Source organism: Rhinoderma darwinii, chromosome 1 (genome assembly GCF_050947455.1).
Source record: "Rhinoderma darwinii isolate aRhiDar2 chromosome 1, aRhiDar2.hap1, whole genome shotgun sequence".
Classification (NCBI taxonomy): domain Eukaryota; kingdom Metazoa; phylum Chordata; class Amphibia; order Anura; family Rhinodermatidae; genus Rhinoderma; species Rhinoderma darwinii.
This window is the reverse complement of record NC_134687.1, coordinates 666,729,235-666,745,652: the sequence shown is the minus strand read 5'-3', so window position 1 is coordinate 666,745,652 and position 16,418 is coordinate 666,729,235. Positions and strand designations below refer to the sequence as shown.

Here is a 16,418-nt window from a genome sequence, read left to right as displayed (position 1 = left end):
TAAATGTGAGAAAAGAGGCTGCCGGTGACATGACACATGTTATATGTGAGGAGAGTCGCTGCCGGTGAAATGACACATGTTATATGTGAGAGAGGCTGCCGGTGACATGCTATATGTGAGGAGAAAGGCTGCCTGTGACATGACACGTGTTATATGTGAAGAGAGGGGCTGCCGGTGACATGACATGTGTTATATGTTATGAGAGAGGCTGCCGGTGACATGTTATATGTGAGGAGAGAGGCTGCCGGTGACATGTTATATGTGGGGAGGGTGGCTGCCGGTGACATGTTATATGTGAGGAGAGAGGCTGCCGGTGACATGACGTGTTATATGTGAGAAAAGAGGCTGCCGGTGACTTGACACGTGTTATATGTGAGAGAGGCAGCCGGTGACATGCTATATGGGAGGAGATAGGCTGCCGGTGACATGACACATGTTAAATGTGAGAGAGGCTGCCTGTGACATGACACGTGTAACATTTGAGGAGAGAGGCTACCGGTGACATGTGACGTTTTATATGTGAGGAGAGACACTGCTGGTGACATGACAGGTGTTATATGTGAGGAGAGAGGCTGCCAGTGATATGACACGTGTTATATGTGAGGAGAGACGCTGCCGGTGACATGTTATATGTGAGGAGAGAGGCTGCTGATGACATGTTATATGTGAGGAGAGAGGCTGCCGGTGACGTGTTATATGTGAGGAGAGAGGCTGCCGGTGACATGTTATATGTGAGGAGAGAGGCTGCTGATGACATGTTATATGTGAGGAGAGAGGCTGCCGGTGACGTGTTATATGTGAGGAGAGAGGCTGCCGGTGACATGTTATATGTGAGGAGAGAGGCTGCCGGTGACATGACACGTGTTATATGTGAGGAGAGAGGCTGCCGGTGACATGACACGTGTTATATGTGAGGAGAGAGGCTGCCGGTGACATGATACGTGTTATATGTGAGGAGAGAGGCTGCTGATGACATGTTATATGTGAGGAGAGAGGCTGCCGGTGACATGTTATATGTGAGGAGAGAGGCTGCCGGTGACATGACACGTGTTATATGTGAGGAGAGAGGCTGCCGGTGACATGATACGTGTTATATGTGAGGAGAGAGGCTGCTGATGACATGTTATATGTGAGGAGAGAGGCTGCCTGTCATGGAGTTTGTTAGGTTAATACATGATCAGCAGAGCCAGTGACGACAGGGCAACTCCAACATGGTTTATTTTATCAAATCCTGACAGAACAAGTCGCCTTCACTGCAAGAACAATACACAGTCCACAAAATAAGGTGATCACAGGAAACTCCTCAGAGCGCTGGCCTCAGCTTCAGCTCTCCTGAAAGTCTAAATCCAGAAGTTCTCCATCCTCCCCAGGACAAGCCCTTATATACTCCTCAGGGGGGGAGGAACATCTTTTCAGTTTCTAGTCACCATCATTTCTTATAATGACTTTAGTTTGTAGTCCTACTGTCTGTATGTGAGTTGTGTCCTTTGTACTATTAGGGTATGTTCACACGGCGGGGGTCCGTAACGGCTGAAATTACGGGGATGTTTCAGCCTGAAAACATCCCCGTAATTTCAGCCGTACCGGCATGTGCAGGCGCTTGAACGCCGCGTCAATTACGGCCGTAATTAGCACTGCTATTCATTGGAGTCAATGAATAGCGGCTCCAATTACGGCCAAAGAAGTGACAGGTCACTTCTTCTACGCGGGCGTCTATTTACGCGCCGTCATTTGACAGCGGCGCGTAGATATACGCCTCGTGTGAACAGACAAACGTCTGCCCATTGCTTTCAATGGGCAGATGTTTGTCAGCGCTATTGAGGCGCTATTTTCGGGCGTAATTCGGGGCAAAAACGCCCGATTTACGTCCGTAAATAGGCCGTGTGAACATACCCTTATGTGTATTGCCACAGCGGGGATGAGGACACAGGGTGGGAGGGTAATTAGATCTGTTTGGTTTGCTGGTCTCTAGCTGAGTGATGGTGGTGCCTCCCGATGACCCCCTGTGGGTACTGGACAATGAGAACACTTTATGTCTTGTGGACTGTACCTCTGACTTGTCTTATTGTCCATAGGCTGGAGACACGACCTGTGTAACCTCATTACAGAGTCATTCCTCTCTGCTGAGGGTTCACAATAAACCACACATAATGCACCATCACAACCTCTCCCCTCATATAAGTGAGCTGGCCATGTGGCCTACATAGGCCGCTGGCCACCTCACTCGTAGTGCCCACTGATCCACATTCTAGGACCACAGAACAATTCCCAACAGTTCCCGGGTTCCTCGATCGGTTCAGGAGGGAAGGGCAGTATATGGCTCTTCATGTCGGGACAGTCCATCAGCGCTCTGGTGTTGTCTTCCCCGTTAGTATTGGATGGAGAAGCTGTAAGGTTGTAAGGACAGGCTCCACCGCAGTAATCGTCCATTGTCCCCTGACACTCGGTTCAGCCATGTGAGGGGGTTGTGATCCATTACAATCGTAACGTTTTTGCCATACAGGTACGGTTGTAATTTTTTGAGAGCCCATACGATTGCAAGGCACCCTTTTTCAATAGTAGCATAGGCAACTTCCCGATCCAGTAGTTTATGACTGATGAAAGCAACTGAATGCTCATGCCCAGCCACGTTTATCTGGCTAAGAACTGCTCCAATACCGAAGGTGGACGCATCTGTCTGCACAAGGAACCTGCGCTTGTAGTCTGGTGTGGCCAAGACAGGGGCAGTGGTGAGAGCCGTCTTTAATGCTGTAAAGGCTTCCTTGCAGGCAGGTGCCCACTTCAAGATTCCTTGGCATGTTTTTGCCGGTCAGGTCATTTAGGGGCTTTGCCAGGGCACTGAAATGAGAAACAAATTTCGGTAGTAACTAGCGGTTCCCAAAAAGGCCAGTACTTGTTTCTTAGTTTGAGGGGTAGGCCAGTTGCTAATGGCTTCCACCTTGGCACGCTCAGGTCTTAAGGTCCCACCTCCTACTCTGTGCCCCAGATACTTCACCTCAGCCATACCCAACTGGCATTTATCAGGGCCAATTGTCAGTCCTGCTGCAAGAATATGGTTTAGCACTATGCCCAAGTGTTTAAGATGTTCCTCCCATGATGTGCTGAAAATGGCAATATCATCCAAGTATGCACAGGCAAAGTCCTGACATTGTTCTAACAGCCAGTCTACCAATCTTTGGAAGGTTGCTGGGGCATTTTTCATCCCAAAGGGCATTCCCAGGAACTCAAAGAGTCCAAAGTGGGTAATAAACACAGTTTGCTCCAGGGCATCCTCTGTTAGGGGTATCTGCCAGTACCCCTTGCTCAAGTCTAATGTACACCGTGCTCCAAATTATAATGCACATTGGATTTAAGTGTCATAAACATTTAATTATTAGTTTTTCAATGAAACTCATGGATGGTATTGTGTCTTAGGGCTCTTTGGATCATTATAATCAATCTCAGACACCTGTGATAATTAGTTTGCCAGGTGTGCCCAATCAAAGGAAAACTACTTAAAGAGTGTTTTCTCTTATTTCCAACTGGGCGTGTATTGTGTTTGTAAGATCTGGGCGTGTTTACTTGTTTTACTAGCTGGGCGTTGTGAATGGAAGTGTATACATGCTGACAAACACTTCTATTTACAACGCCCAGCTAGTAAAACAAGTAAACACGCCCAGATGTTACAAACACAATACACGCCCAGTTGGAAAAAAGAGAAAACACGCCCAGTTGTCCATTAGAAAGGCTAATTTGCATAAATATAAAATTGCTCATAACTTGGCCAAAAATGAGTTTTAAAAAAACCAAAAAACTTTACTGTTATCTACATTGCAGCGACGATCACATGCAATAGGAGATAGGGATTTGATAATCTAGTTAGAGCCTCTTTAAGAAGGACGTTCCACATTATTAAGCAGGCCACAGGTTTCAAGCAATATGGGAAAGAAAAAGGATCTCTCTGCTGCCGAAAAGCGTGACATAGTGCAATACCTTGGTCAAGGTATGAAAACATTGGATATTTCAAGAAAACTTAGGCGTGATCATCGTACTGTGAAAAGATTTGTGGCTGATTCAGAGCACAGACGGGTTCGTTCAGATAAAGCCATAATGAGGAAGGTTTCTGCCAGACAAATTAATAGGATTAGGAGAGCAGCTGCTAAAATGCCATTGCAAAGCAGCAAACACGTATTTGAAGCCGCTGGTGCCTCTGGAGTCCAGCGAACCTCAAGGTGTAGGATCCTCCAGAGGTTTGCAAGTGTGCATAAAGCTATTATTTGGCCACCCCTAAACAAGGCTCACAAGCAGAAACGGTTGCAGTGGGCTCAGAAATACATGAAGACTCATTTTCAAACCGTGTTATTTACTGATGAGTGCCGTGCAACCCTGGATGGTCCAGATGGATGGAGTAGTGGATGGTTGGTGAATGGCCACCATGTCCCAACAAGGCTGCGACGTCAGCAAGGAGGTGGCGAAGTCATGTTTTGGGCTGGAATCATGGGGAGAGCTGGTAGGCCCCTTTAAGGTCCCTGATGGTGTGAAAATGACCTCTGCAAAGTACGTAGAGTTTATGACTGACCACTTTCTTCCGTGGTACAAAAAGAAGAACCGTGCATTCCGTAGAAAAATTATCTTCATGCATGACAATGCACCATCTCATGCTGCAAAGAATACCTCGGTCATTGGCTGCTATGGGCATAAAAGGAGAGAAACTCATGGTGTGGCCCCCATGTTCCCCTGACCTCAACCCTATTGAGAACCTTTGGAGCATCCTCAAGCAAAATATCTATGAGGGTGGGAGGCAGTTCACATCAAAACAGAAGCTCTGGGTAGCTATTCTGACATCCTGCAAAGATATTCAAGCAGTAACTGTCGAAATACTCACAAATTCAATGGATGCAAGAATTGTGAAGGTGATATCAGAGAAGGGGTCCTATGTTAACATGGAACTTGGCCTGTTAAGTTTTTTTTTTGATTGAAAGAACTTTTGATTTCTGTAAATATGACCTCCTGATGCTGCAAATTCAACAAATGACCATTTTACTTCTCTTTACAACCTTTAAAATGTTTTGATCTCTGTTGTGCATAATAATGTGAAACAGTGCATTTTGAGTTTTTTACTTCTAAAAAAAATCTGTTATCATTTGGAGATTTGTTCAATAAAATTTGCATTATACTCCAACGGTTGATGTCTTGAAGATTATACTGACTGTCATTTGCATCAACTATTTAGGAAAATCAGTGAAAAATAAAATTTGCATAATGATTTGGAATGCGGTGTAGTTACAAATCGAGCACTGGCCAGCCGATCCAGTAGATCGTCAATCCGGAGAATAGGGTATGCGCCACTTTTGGTGGCATTGTTTAAGCGCCAGTAATCTACGCAGAATCACGTTGTGCCATCCTTTTTGGGCACCAGTAGCAAAGGGGAGGCCCAGGGGCTCTGGGATGGCCTAATAATTCCAAGTTGTTTCATGTCCGCCAATTCACGCTTGATCATGTCCCGAACGGCCTCTGGAACTCGGTAAGGGGCCTGCTGGATGGGGCGTTGTCCTGGAGTTTCCAAATGGTGACTGGTGAAAGTTGTCCGTCAGGGGCTGAGGTGAAAGCGGAAGCTCTCGGTTCTAGCAAGGTGAGAATATCATCCTTTTGGATATCTGACAGATGGAGTCCTAGGGGCACTTGGTTCAGAGTATACCCAGCTCGAGCCAGATGCAGAAGGTCTGGGAGGGAGTCGTCTCCTTCCTTATCACTAGGGGGACAGCAGATGGTCAAAACAGTCAGGGACCGGTCGTGGTACTCCTTCAGCATGTTGATGTGGACAGTCTTTTGTCGCCGGCCACTAGGGTCCATGGCAATAACGTAGTTAGTGTCATTACGTTTTCGGATAACTTGGTAAGGACCATCCCATGTTGCTTGCCTTTTGTTGGCAGGGACAGCGACAATCACGAGCACTCATTGTCCTTCAATAAACTCACGGGTCTTGGCTTTCTGATCATACCAGATCTTCTGGTGGCACTGGGCCTGTTGCAGGTGTTCTTTAGCCAAGGTAGTTAGTCGTGTTAGGCGATCTCGAAATTCCAGAACACAGGCACTCCAGTGTCGGTGATATCTCCCTCCCAGTATTCCTTTAGAAGGGTCAGGGGCCCACGGACCTTCCGACCATAGAGCAGTTTGAAAGGGGAAAATCCGGTTGACTCTTGGGGTACCTCCCGATAGGCAAAGAAGAGATGTGGCAGGTACCAGTCCCGTTCAGTGTCTGCAAAGGCGTGTAGCATATTTTTTAGGGTTCCATTAAAACGTTCACACAGTCCATTGGTTTGGGGGTGGTATGGGGTGGTGCGAATGATTCGGATGCCACAGGTGTGCCAGAGAGACTGGACCAGGTCTGACATGAACTGAGTTCCTCGATCTGATAGTATTTCACTGGGGAACCCTACTCGGGTAAAGATGGTAACAAGAGCCTCTGCTCCCTTCATGGCTGTAATGCTGAACAGAGCCACGGCCTCAGGATACCAGGTGGCATAGTCCACCACTGTCAGGATAAAGTTTCCCTGTTCTGCTGGGGTGCGCCAAAGGTCCTATTACATCCACAGCTACACGCTGAAATGGCTCCTCAATGATAGATAGGGATTGCATGGGTACCTTGTGACGGGCACCTGGATTTCGCATCTGTTGGCACATATCACAGGTACGGCAGTATCGAACTACTGATTGTGAAATGCCAGGCCAGTAAAAGTTGTGGGTGAGTATTTTCTCTGAGAAGTTCCTACCTTGATGAACCAATAAGGGGATGTCATGAGCCAGTTGAAATAGCTGCAGCATATACTTTTGAGGGACAATGAGTTGCCTGGTAGTCACTTCAGGGATGACCCCACCCCGGGCCTCTACTAACCGATAATACAATCCCTTATATCTGGTGATCCTATTCCCATTATTTCCCTCCTGCCCTTAGATTAATAGCTGCCAAGGTCGGATCACCTTCTATTTCTTGCCTAAACTCTTCCCGGTCCCAAACGTCTCCCAATGTAGAAGCAGTAGATGCAGCTCTTACCAGTTCGGTTGGGGGTCCTGGAGGCTGCTCCACAGTTAATTCCGAAACTCTCTGTGCTTGGGCAGCTTGGTTACGGGTGACAGCTCCCACAAAATGGCACTGTAATTCCCCAATGTCATTCCCAAGGAGAACATCCGCGGGAAGTCCACCCATAACTCCAATCCATCACAGTCTTTCTCCGTAACCATAATCCAAATGTACAGCAGGCTTCTGGATATATTTGCGAGTACCCCCTGCCAGTGCGATGGGTATTTCTGGGCCTTGATGGATTGCCTCTGGCCGAACCACACGGGGGTCAGCAATGCTCAGGAACGCCCCAGTGTCTCTAAAGCCACCTTGTATCCATCAATCAAAACATCCTGCAGATTGCACTGCCTTTGTTCTGGGTAACTTTGCACAAGGGGCTGAATGCCATATACGCCAGAGGGGGACTCCGTGATGCAGCGGTCGGTAGTCCACTCTGGTGGGGGTGGTGGTAACTCTTCCTCAGGCAGGATAGTGCACAAGATGGCCAGGGGGAGGGGGAAAATGTCGGAGCTCCCTTCGATTTCTTGAGGGGCACCTGAACTGTAAGTGGCCAGGCTGACCGCACTCATAACACTTCCTTTCTGAAATCTCTCCATATCGCAGTCGGAATTGTGGGGCCCCCGGATTTGTTGTCATTGGCCTGCGGATCGGTTGAGGGGCGTATATGACAGGAGGTGGTCGGGGGGCTGGGTTACGTTTAGGTTTATTGTCCAGCAGCCTCCTCCACTAAGGTTTGATGAGAAGTGCCTCATCAGCCAGGGCTGCAGCTCTATTCAATGTTGGTGGCTTACGCTCGCGGACCCATTCCCGTATTTCCTGGGGGGACTTGGTATAAAACTGTTCTTTCAGGAACGCTTGCAGAATATCGTCCACAGTGAAGGCGCTTTCCGTTTCCAGCCATCTCCGACATGCCTGGGACATTTTATGGGCATACATCCTAAAAGATCCTCCAGCAGTACAGGGAAGATCTTGGAATTGGGCCCGATGTGAGTCTGGGGTGACGCCATAGTAGTCCAAAATAGTTTGTTTCACAATGTCATAGTCCCGTTTCCACTTTGTGTCTAGGGTCCGGTATGCTTCTGCGGCTCCCCCTTCAAGGATCCCCACTATAACACGTATCCAATCAGAGGTGGGTACATCCAGCAGGGCACACTGCTGTTCAAAGTCCTGGAAAAACCCTTCCACATCCCCAGTTTCTTCATTAAATGGCTTGAATTCCTTCCGGGTGACCCTTAAAGTTTCCTGGATTCTCCGGTTCTCACCCCAGGTAATATTCTGCGCTCTTTCGGCCTCCATTGCAGCTTGTCTCTGTTTTGCCATGTGAGCAGCTTCCAACTGATTCTCCGGAGTAACGACTGATCCCAGAGCTGCCTTTTCCTCCTCATACCACACCAACCATTGGCTTTTAGTGGTAAGAGCGCCTGTCTCCGGAGCATGTCCATTAGCCACCTGGGAGGTCACCTTGCTAGCACTCACCAGTACATCAATTAATGGCTCTTTAGACAGTCCCTGGTAGTTCAGGCCAAGTTCTCGGGCTCGTTCTTGGAGACTAAGTATGGTCCAATTCCGGGACTCATTCGCTGGGTGGTTCTCCATGGGGCTGCGCTCTGTTGATCCCACTTCTGATACCAGTTGTCATAGTGTTCGTTAGGTTAATGCACGATCAACAGAGCCAGTAACGACAGGGCAACTCCAACAGGGTTTATTTTATCCAATGCTGACAGAACAAGTCGCGTTCAATGCAGGAACAACACATAGTTCACAAAATCAAGTGATAGCAGGAACATCTTCAGAGTGCTGGCCTCAGCTCTCCTGAAGGTCTAAATCCAGATGATCTCCATCCTCCCCAGGACAAGCCCTTATATACTCCTCAGGGGGAGTAACATCTTTTCAGTTTCTAGTCACCATCATTTGTTATAATGACTTTAGTTTGTAGTTCTACTGTCTGTATGTGAGTTGTGTCCTTTGTACTATTATGTGTATTGCCACAGCCAGGATGAGGACACAGGGGGGGGGGGGGGGGGATAATTGGATCTGCTTGGTTTGCTGGTCTCTAGCTGAGTGATGGTGGTGCCTCCTGATGACCCCCTGTGGGGACTGGACAATGAGAACACTTTATGTCTTGTGGACTGTACCTCTGACTCGTCTGATTGTCCATAGGCTTGAGACACGACCTGTGGTACCTGATTACAGAGTCATTCCTCTCCGCTAAGTGCTCACAATAATCCACACATAATGCACCATCACACTGCCGGTGACATGACACGTTTTATATGTGAGGATAGAGGCGGAGGGTGACACGTGTTACATGATATAGAGGTATTTCCGTCACATGTATAACATATTAGAGGAGACCTCCAGTGGTAACACAACTTTCCATGTCTGCACCACATACTCAGCTGTATACCTCTCTCTACACGTCTTCTATATATACTGGATTTGATCTGCTGCCTTGTCTGTTCTTTATAAAAGTCTCCATCCTGATTCTGAGATTTCCCCGGCTTTCTCTTCCTCCCTGCTTTGTTATCAATCCCATGATGCTTCAGCACAACATCACATGACCAGCTACAGACCATACCATTTCTTCATGCTGGGGGACACTGTGATTATCACTCTCTCTATGAAAAACCATAAGTATACAGACAGGGAGGCTGCACTATATCCTTAAACATCATGATTTCCTAAACTGTGAGTCGTAACCCCCTGGGGGTCGTGTGAAGACCTCCGGGGGGTCGCCAGCCACTGACTGATGTCCTGGTTTCAACTCTGTGTCCTCACTGTGCAGATACAGTTGAATTCAATGCTGGAGCAAGGAGCTGACGCCTGTCTGCACTGAGCCCCGAACTTATTTGTTTGGGAAACATTAAAAGCCTGTATAAGGGGAATCCTTTTTGAAAGAATTATAAGATTAAAAAAAGAATATAATAAGATTGAGCAGGGAAAAGAACTAAGTGCAAATTTGTTAGAGGAAAATTACTTTGAAACACCGACAGAAGAGAATTTAAAATTATGGCTTCAGGCCCAAGAAGAATATAAGGCCTGGTATTCGAGAAAGCACAAAATAAATTATTTTTCTTGGGGCAGAAAAATTTCTGTGAATCAGGAACACCAAATAAACTATTAATGAGTCTCATTAAAAATCGGAGTCAGAAGAGTAATATTTTGGCAATTCTTACTAAAAGAGGGAATATGATTAAGATTATGAAATCAGATCAGAATTCTTGGATTATTATTCGGAATTGTATTGCGCCTGAAAAAAGTATAATGAAGAACATTTGGAGCTCTTTCTATATTCAATGTCTTTCTCCCCCTTGTCCGATATCCAGAAAGAGGCGTTAGATCGACCAATCTCCCTGGAAGAATTAGGAAATGCATTGACTAGTGTTAAAGGAAATACAGCTCCAGGTTTGGATGGTTTCCCATTTGAACTGTATAGAACATTTGGGGAAGAATGTTCCCCACCCCAGACATTTGGTTCTCTATTTATTGTGGAAATTGAAGTGAATGTGAGAAGGCTGCAATGCTGTGAATCGCCACTATGATTCACAGTAAGAAAGTAGAAATGAATAGGAAGCAGCGCTCGTACGAGCACTGCCCCACCTTCGATACAGCTGGTCCCGGGAGTCGGACCCCGACCCATCAGCTAAATTTTAAAGGGACTAAAAAAATCTGAATTAAAAATCCCACAATGTGAATAAAAAAAACAAGTAATGTTAAATGAAAAAAAATTGTAAAAAGATAAAAAAAGAAAGAGACACATTTTTTACAAATAATAAACTTTACAAAATATAAGTCGGAAAACATGAAATAATAGACATATTTTGTATTGCCACAACCGTCATAACTTGTACAATAAATGTATAACATTGTTTATGATGATCGGCGGATGGTGTAAAAACAAATAAATGAAAACTGCAGCAGAACAGATTTTTCTCTGGAGTTTTGCCAAATTTAAAATTTATGTCAATTAAACGATGATGTAAATGTACCAAAAAAAGGCACCTACATAAAAGTACAACTGGTCCCGCAAAAAACAAAGTCTCATACAGCAACATTGACCAAAAAATAAAAAAGTCAAGCGCACCGGGATGCAAAGAGGAAAATATTACAAAAATTGCTCTCACAAGGCCAAAATTGTCCGTGTCCTTAAGGGGCTAATCCTGGACACAGTTCACCTCAAGTAAATTATAATCTTGGTGCTTGGCTGATCCAGACTAATTTCACCCAAAAAATAAACACTATTGGTGACTGTTTAAAGGGAGTCCGTCACCAGGTGCAGCTCTCCCCCGCCATACTGTGCATAGCAAAAAAACAAAGCTGTCCATCAGCAGCGGGAGGGTGGGGAAGCCATAGATCATGAATACGCGCTGAAGGAGACTAACTGGGATTTTATGAAAACTACAGATTACTGCAAAGTGACCCAGCTCGAATCAGGGTCTCCGGTACTACTTTATGTTGCACCGGACGTACAAGCCAGAAGCAGATATTCCGGCCACGGAATAGCAGCCAAGCTGCAGTACTGTATTATTCAAGTGAATAGGAGCAGACCTGCAATTCTGCAGCACAACCGCTATATGTACAGAGCCAACTGCTTCCGGGAACCGCACATAGCATTATGTGCCACATTATCCGATGCCCGAGGGCCATCAGAGTGGCTTATCGGTGCGGGGTCCGGGCGTCGGACCCGCACCAACGACATACTGATGACCTATCCGGCGCATGGGTCATCAGTTGTCAGAAGGTGGACAACCCCTTTAACATTAGATTTTATTGTAAAACATATAGAACATTAAAATGACTTCTCCCCTGTGTGACTTCTCTGATGAACCCGAAGTTTGACGTTAGTAATAAAACATTTCCCACATTCTGAACATGAATATGGCTTCTCCCCTGTGTGACTTCTCTGATGAGTCCGTAGTTTGGAGTTAGTAATAAAACCTTTCCCACATTCTGAACAGGGGTACGGCTTCTCCCCTGTGTGAGTTCTCTCATGTATAACAAGACAATATTTCAATGTAAAACCTTTCCCACATTCTGAACAGGAATATGGCTTTTCCCCTATGTGACGTCTCTTGTGTATAACAAGACTTGTGTTTGATGTAAAACATTTCCCACATTCTGAACATGGATACGGCTTCTCTCCTGTGTGACTTCTCTCATGTATAACAAGACAAGATTTCATTGTAAAACATTTCCCACATTCTGAACAGGATAATGACTTCTCAACTGTGTGACTTCTCTTATGTATAACAAGTTCTGATTTAGTTGTGAAACATTTTTTACATTCAGAACACGAATATGGTTTCTCCCCTGTGTGAATCTTCTCATGTGTAACAAGATTAGATCTGTTGGCAAAGCATTTCCCACATTCTGAACATGAATATGGTTTCTCTCCTGTGTGACATCTTGTGTGTATAACAAGACCTGCATTTGATGTAAAACCTTTCCCACATTCTAAACAGGGGTATGGCCTCTCCCCTGTGTGACTTATCTGATGAGCCCTAAGGTTGACGCTAGTAATAAAACATTTCCCACATTCTGAACATGAATATGGTTTCTCTCCTGTGTGACATCTCCTGTGTATAACAAGACTTGCATTTGATGTAAAACATTTCCCACATTCTGAACAGGAATACAGCTTCTCCCCTGTGTGACTTTTCTGATGTACCCGAAGTTTGTAGTTCGTAATAAAACATTTCCCACATTCTGAACAGGAATGTGGCTTCTCCCCTGTGTGACTTCTCTGATGAGTCCGAAGTTTGGTGTTCGTAATAAAACATTTCCCACATTCTGAACAGGGGTACGGCTTCTCCCCTGTGTGAGTTCTCTTATGTATAACAAGACAAGATTTCAATGTAAAACCTTTCCCACATTCTGAACAGGAATACGGCTTTTCCCCTTTGTGACGTCTCGTGTATAACAAGACTTGCGTTTGATGTAAAACATTTCTCACATTCTGAACAGGGGTACGGCTTCTCCCCTGTGTGAGTTCTCTCATGTATAACAAGATAAGATTTCATTGTAAAACATTTCCCACATTCTGAACATGGATATGGCTTCTCTCCTGTATGAGTTCTCTTGTGTCTAATAAGAACTGATTTATTTGTAAAGCATTTCCCACATTCTGAACAGGATAATGGCTTCTCAACTGTGTGACTTCTCTTATGTATAACAAGTTCTGATTTAGTTGTGAAACATTTTTTACATTTGGAACACAAATATGGTTTCTCCCCTGTGTGAATCTTCACATGTGTAACAAGACTAGATTTTTGGGTAAAGCATTTCCCACATTCTGAACATGAATATGGTTGCTCCCCTGTGTGATTTCTCTTGTGTATAACAAGACTTGCATTTGATGTAAAACCTTTCCCACATTCTGAACATGGATATAGTTTCTCTCCTGTGTGAGTTCTCTTGTGTCTAATAAGCTCTGATTTATTTGTAAAGCATTTCCCACATTCTGAACAGGAATATGGTTTGTCACCTGTGTGACTTCTCTCATGTACAACAAGGGTCGATTTATTTGTGAAACATTTTTTACATTCGGAACATGAATATGGTTTCTCCCCTGTATGAATCTTCCCATGTGTAACAAGACAAGATCGGTGGGTAAAGCATTTCCCACAGACTGAACATGAATATGGTTTCTCTCCTGTGTGACTTCTCTTGTGTATAACAAGATTAGATTTTTGGGTAAAGCATTTCCCACAGACTGAACATGAATATGGTTTCTCCCCTGTGTGAATCTTCTCATGTCTAACAAGACTAGATCTTTGGGTAAAACATTTCCCACAGACTGAACATGAATATGGTTTCTCCCCTGTGTGAATCTTCTCATGTCTAACAAGACTAGATTTTTCGGTAAAGCATTTCCCACCGACTGAACATGAATATGGCTTCTCCCCTGTGTGAGTTTTCTGATGAACCTTAAGTTTGACGTTCGTAATAAAACATTTCCCACCTTCTGAACATGGAAGGGGCTTCTCCCCTATGTGACTTCTTTCATGTTTAACAAGATCTGATTTCATCATAAAACTTGTCCCACATTTCAAACATGAATATGACTTCTCCCTTGTGTGTTTTTTCTCATGTGTAAGAAGATTTGACTTACGAGTAAAAGATTTTTCACATATTAAACAGGAGTATATCTTTTCTCCTGTGTGACTTATCTCATGTTGAAGAAGATGTGATTTACTGGTAAAACATTTCCCACATTCTGAACAGGAGTATGGCTTCTCCACTGTGCGAATTCTCTGTGTAAAAAGACCTGAGTTTTTGGTAAGCGGATTTCTACATTTACTACCTTGAAATCTTTTACCCCCTTTCTGACCTGTACTTGTGGTAACAATCTGTGAATGGTCAGGAAAAGGATCCTTATGATTAGGGGGTTTATATGATAGATCTGTACTGTGAACTCCTGGATGTACATTAAAGGTAAGGATGTTTTCTCCTGAAGACTGCTGCATGAGATCTTCATCTTCTACTTTATAATTTAGCGATAACATGAAGTTTCCCTCAGAGTCCTTACTGAGCTTTCCTGTAAGGATTAAAAATGTTTTGGGTTTTTAAAAGCCGCAAACGAGACAAATTTCAATCATTCACATTAGACTGAACACACACAAGAAGTTTTTCATGCAGTCTGATGAGAAGTCCTTCATTTAGACTTCCCATTCCTTTTGAATCCACTCATGGCTTTGGCTATAAAAACTGCACCAAAAACCAATTCCAGCTTTATAAAGCTTTGTATAACACTTTACACAGTAATGATGACAAAGTCCAGGATTCTGGTCTACACTCAGAGACCACATGTATTAGATAAGCCTAGACTCGATAAAATTATAAAATCTGAACAGCACGACCTTGTCTGGCAGTCACGCCTGTCCCTTGTCCACACATTTGGACCTCCACTACCCATTGGGCATCACTTTAATAAAACAACTTATTATTGTTATGGACAATCTCATGATCACCGCAGTCTAACTTATACAAGACAATGTGCCATGGGACAAAGCTCACATCTCAAGTTAAAAACATCCTTAATGCCACTTCAAAACCTCTTCCCGTCCCATGACATAATAGTATGTCACGGGGAGTGGGTCGTTTGTGAACCGACTAACCGTTATCTCATGGTGATGGCACGGAGACAGGAGTTGTGCCAGAGCGATCACCAGCGGGTGCAAGTTACAGCCAACATTCTGCTGTAACAGTCAGGACTGGAGATAACTCAGATTCTGTCCGTTTAACCTCTTAGATGTCGCAGTCAATAGTGACCGTTGTACTTATCTCCTTCAGGACGCAGCCTGTTTTGGCCTTGTGGACACAGACGATTATTTCAAATCTGACTTTAATTTATGTGGTAATAACTTTGTAATGCTTTTACCTATCCAAGCGATTCGGAGATTGGTTTTCTCTTGACACATTTTACTTTGTGTTAATGGTAAAATTTGGTCAATCCATGCAGCGTTTATTTGTGAAAAACACCAAAATGTAGAGAAGATTTGCAGAAATTTGCATTTTTCTAAATTGGAATGTATCTCATAGATACTAATACTACACAAAAAATAGTTGCTAATTAACATTCCCCATAGGTCTACTTTATGTTGGCATAGTTTATGGAACGTCCTTTTATTTTTCTAGGACGTTACAAGGCTTAGAACTTTAGCAGCAATTTCTAGAAAATTGAAAAAACATGTTTGTTATGGACCAGTTCAGTTGTGAAGTGGCTTTGAGGGCCTAATATATATTAGAAACTCCTCATAAGTCATCCTATTAGATAAACTCCACTACCCAAAGTATTCAAAACAGACTTTAGAAAGTTTCTTAACCCTTTAGGCGTGTCACAGGAATTAAAGCCAAGCAGAAGTTAAATTTACAAATAATTTTTTTTGCCGAAATTCATTTGTAATAGATTTTTTTCTGTTACACAGAATTTTTTCTTAGAGAAATGCAACTCTATTTAAAGCCCACATTCTGAAGTTGTTTTTTTTAGAAATATCCCACATGTGGCCCTAGTGTGGTAATGGACTGAAGCACCGGCCTCAGAATCCAAGAAGCACCTAGTGGATTTCGGGGATTATGGGGACTGCGCCGGCAATGGACCACTGCTACTGGTCCATTGCCTCTAACGTGGGACAATGGGCAGGGGTGGGACATTACGTCTAAAACCGTTCCCGGCACTTGTAAACACTATGTGATTGGTGGATCTGTATAGATGCACCGATCACTGCATTGGACCGCTATGATGGGTACATTTCCGGTGACAGGGGAGTGTCAGCTGTCGGGGACAGCTGATCTCCCGGTTGCCGGACACTGTCCGTTAGGACAGTGAGCACCGGAAGCGGTTCAGTAACTATATGTC

At 44.4% G+C, this 16,418-nt stretch overlaps 1 protein-coding gene across 1 annotated transcript in view; it reads right to left on the bottom strand.

Moving 5' to 3' along the window:
- Nucleotides 1-10,858: 10,858 nt before the first annotated feature.
- LOC142664819 (uncharacterized) overlaps nt 10,859-16,418 on the bottom strand; it is a 50,813-nt gene continuing 45,253 nt past the window's right edge. Inside the window, 2 exon segments of the mRNA XM_075844169.1 lie at nt 10,859-12,966; nt 12,968-14,597. Of these exon segments, the coding sequence (XP_075700284.1) occupies nt 11,850-12,966; nt 12,968-14,597 (2,747 nt within the window). The 3' untranslated portion in view covers nt 10,859-11,849.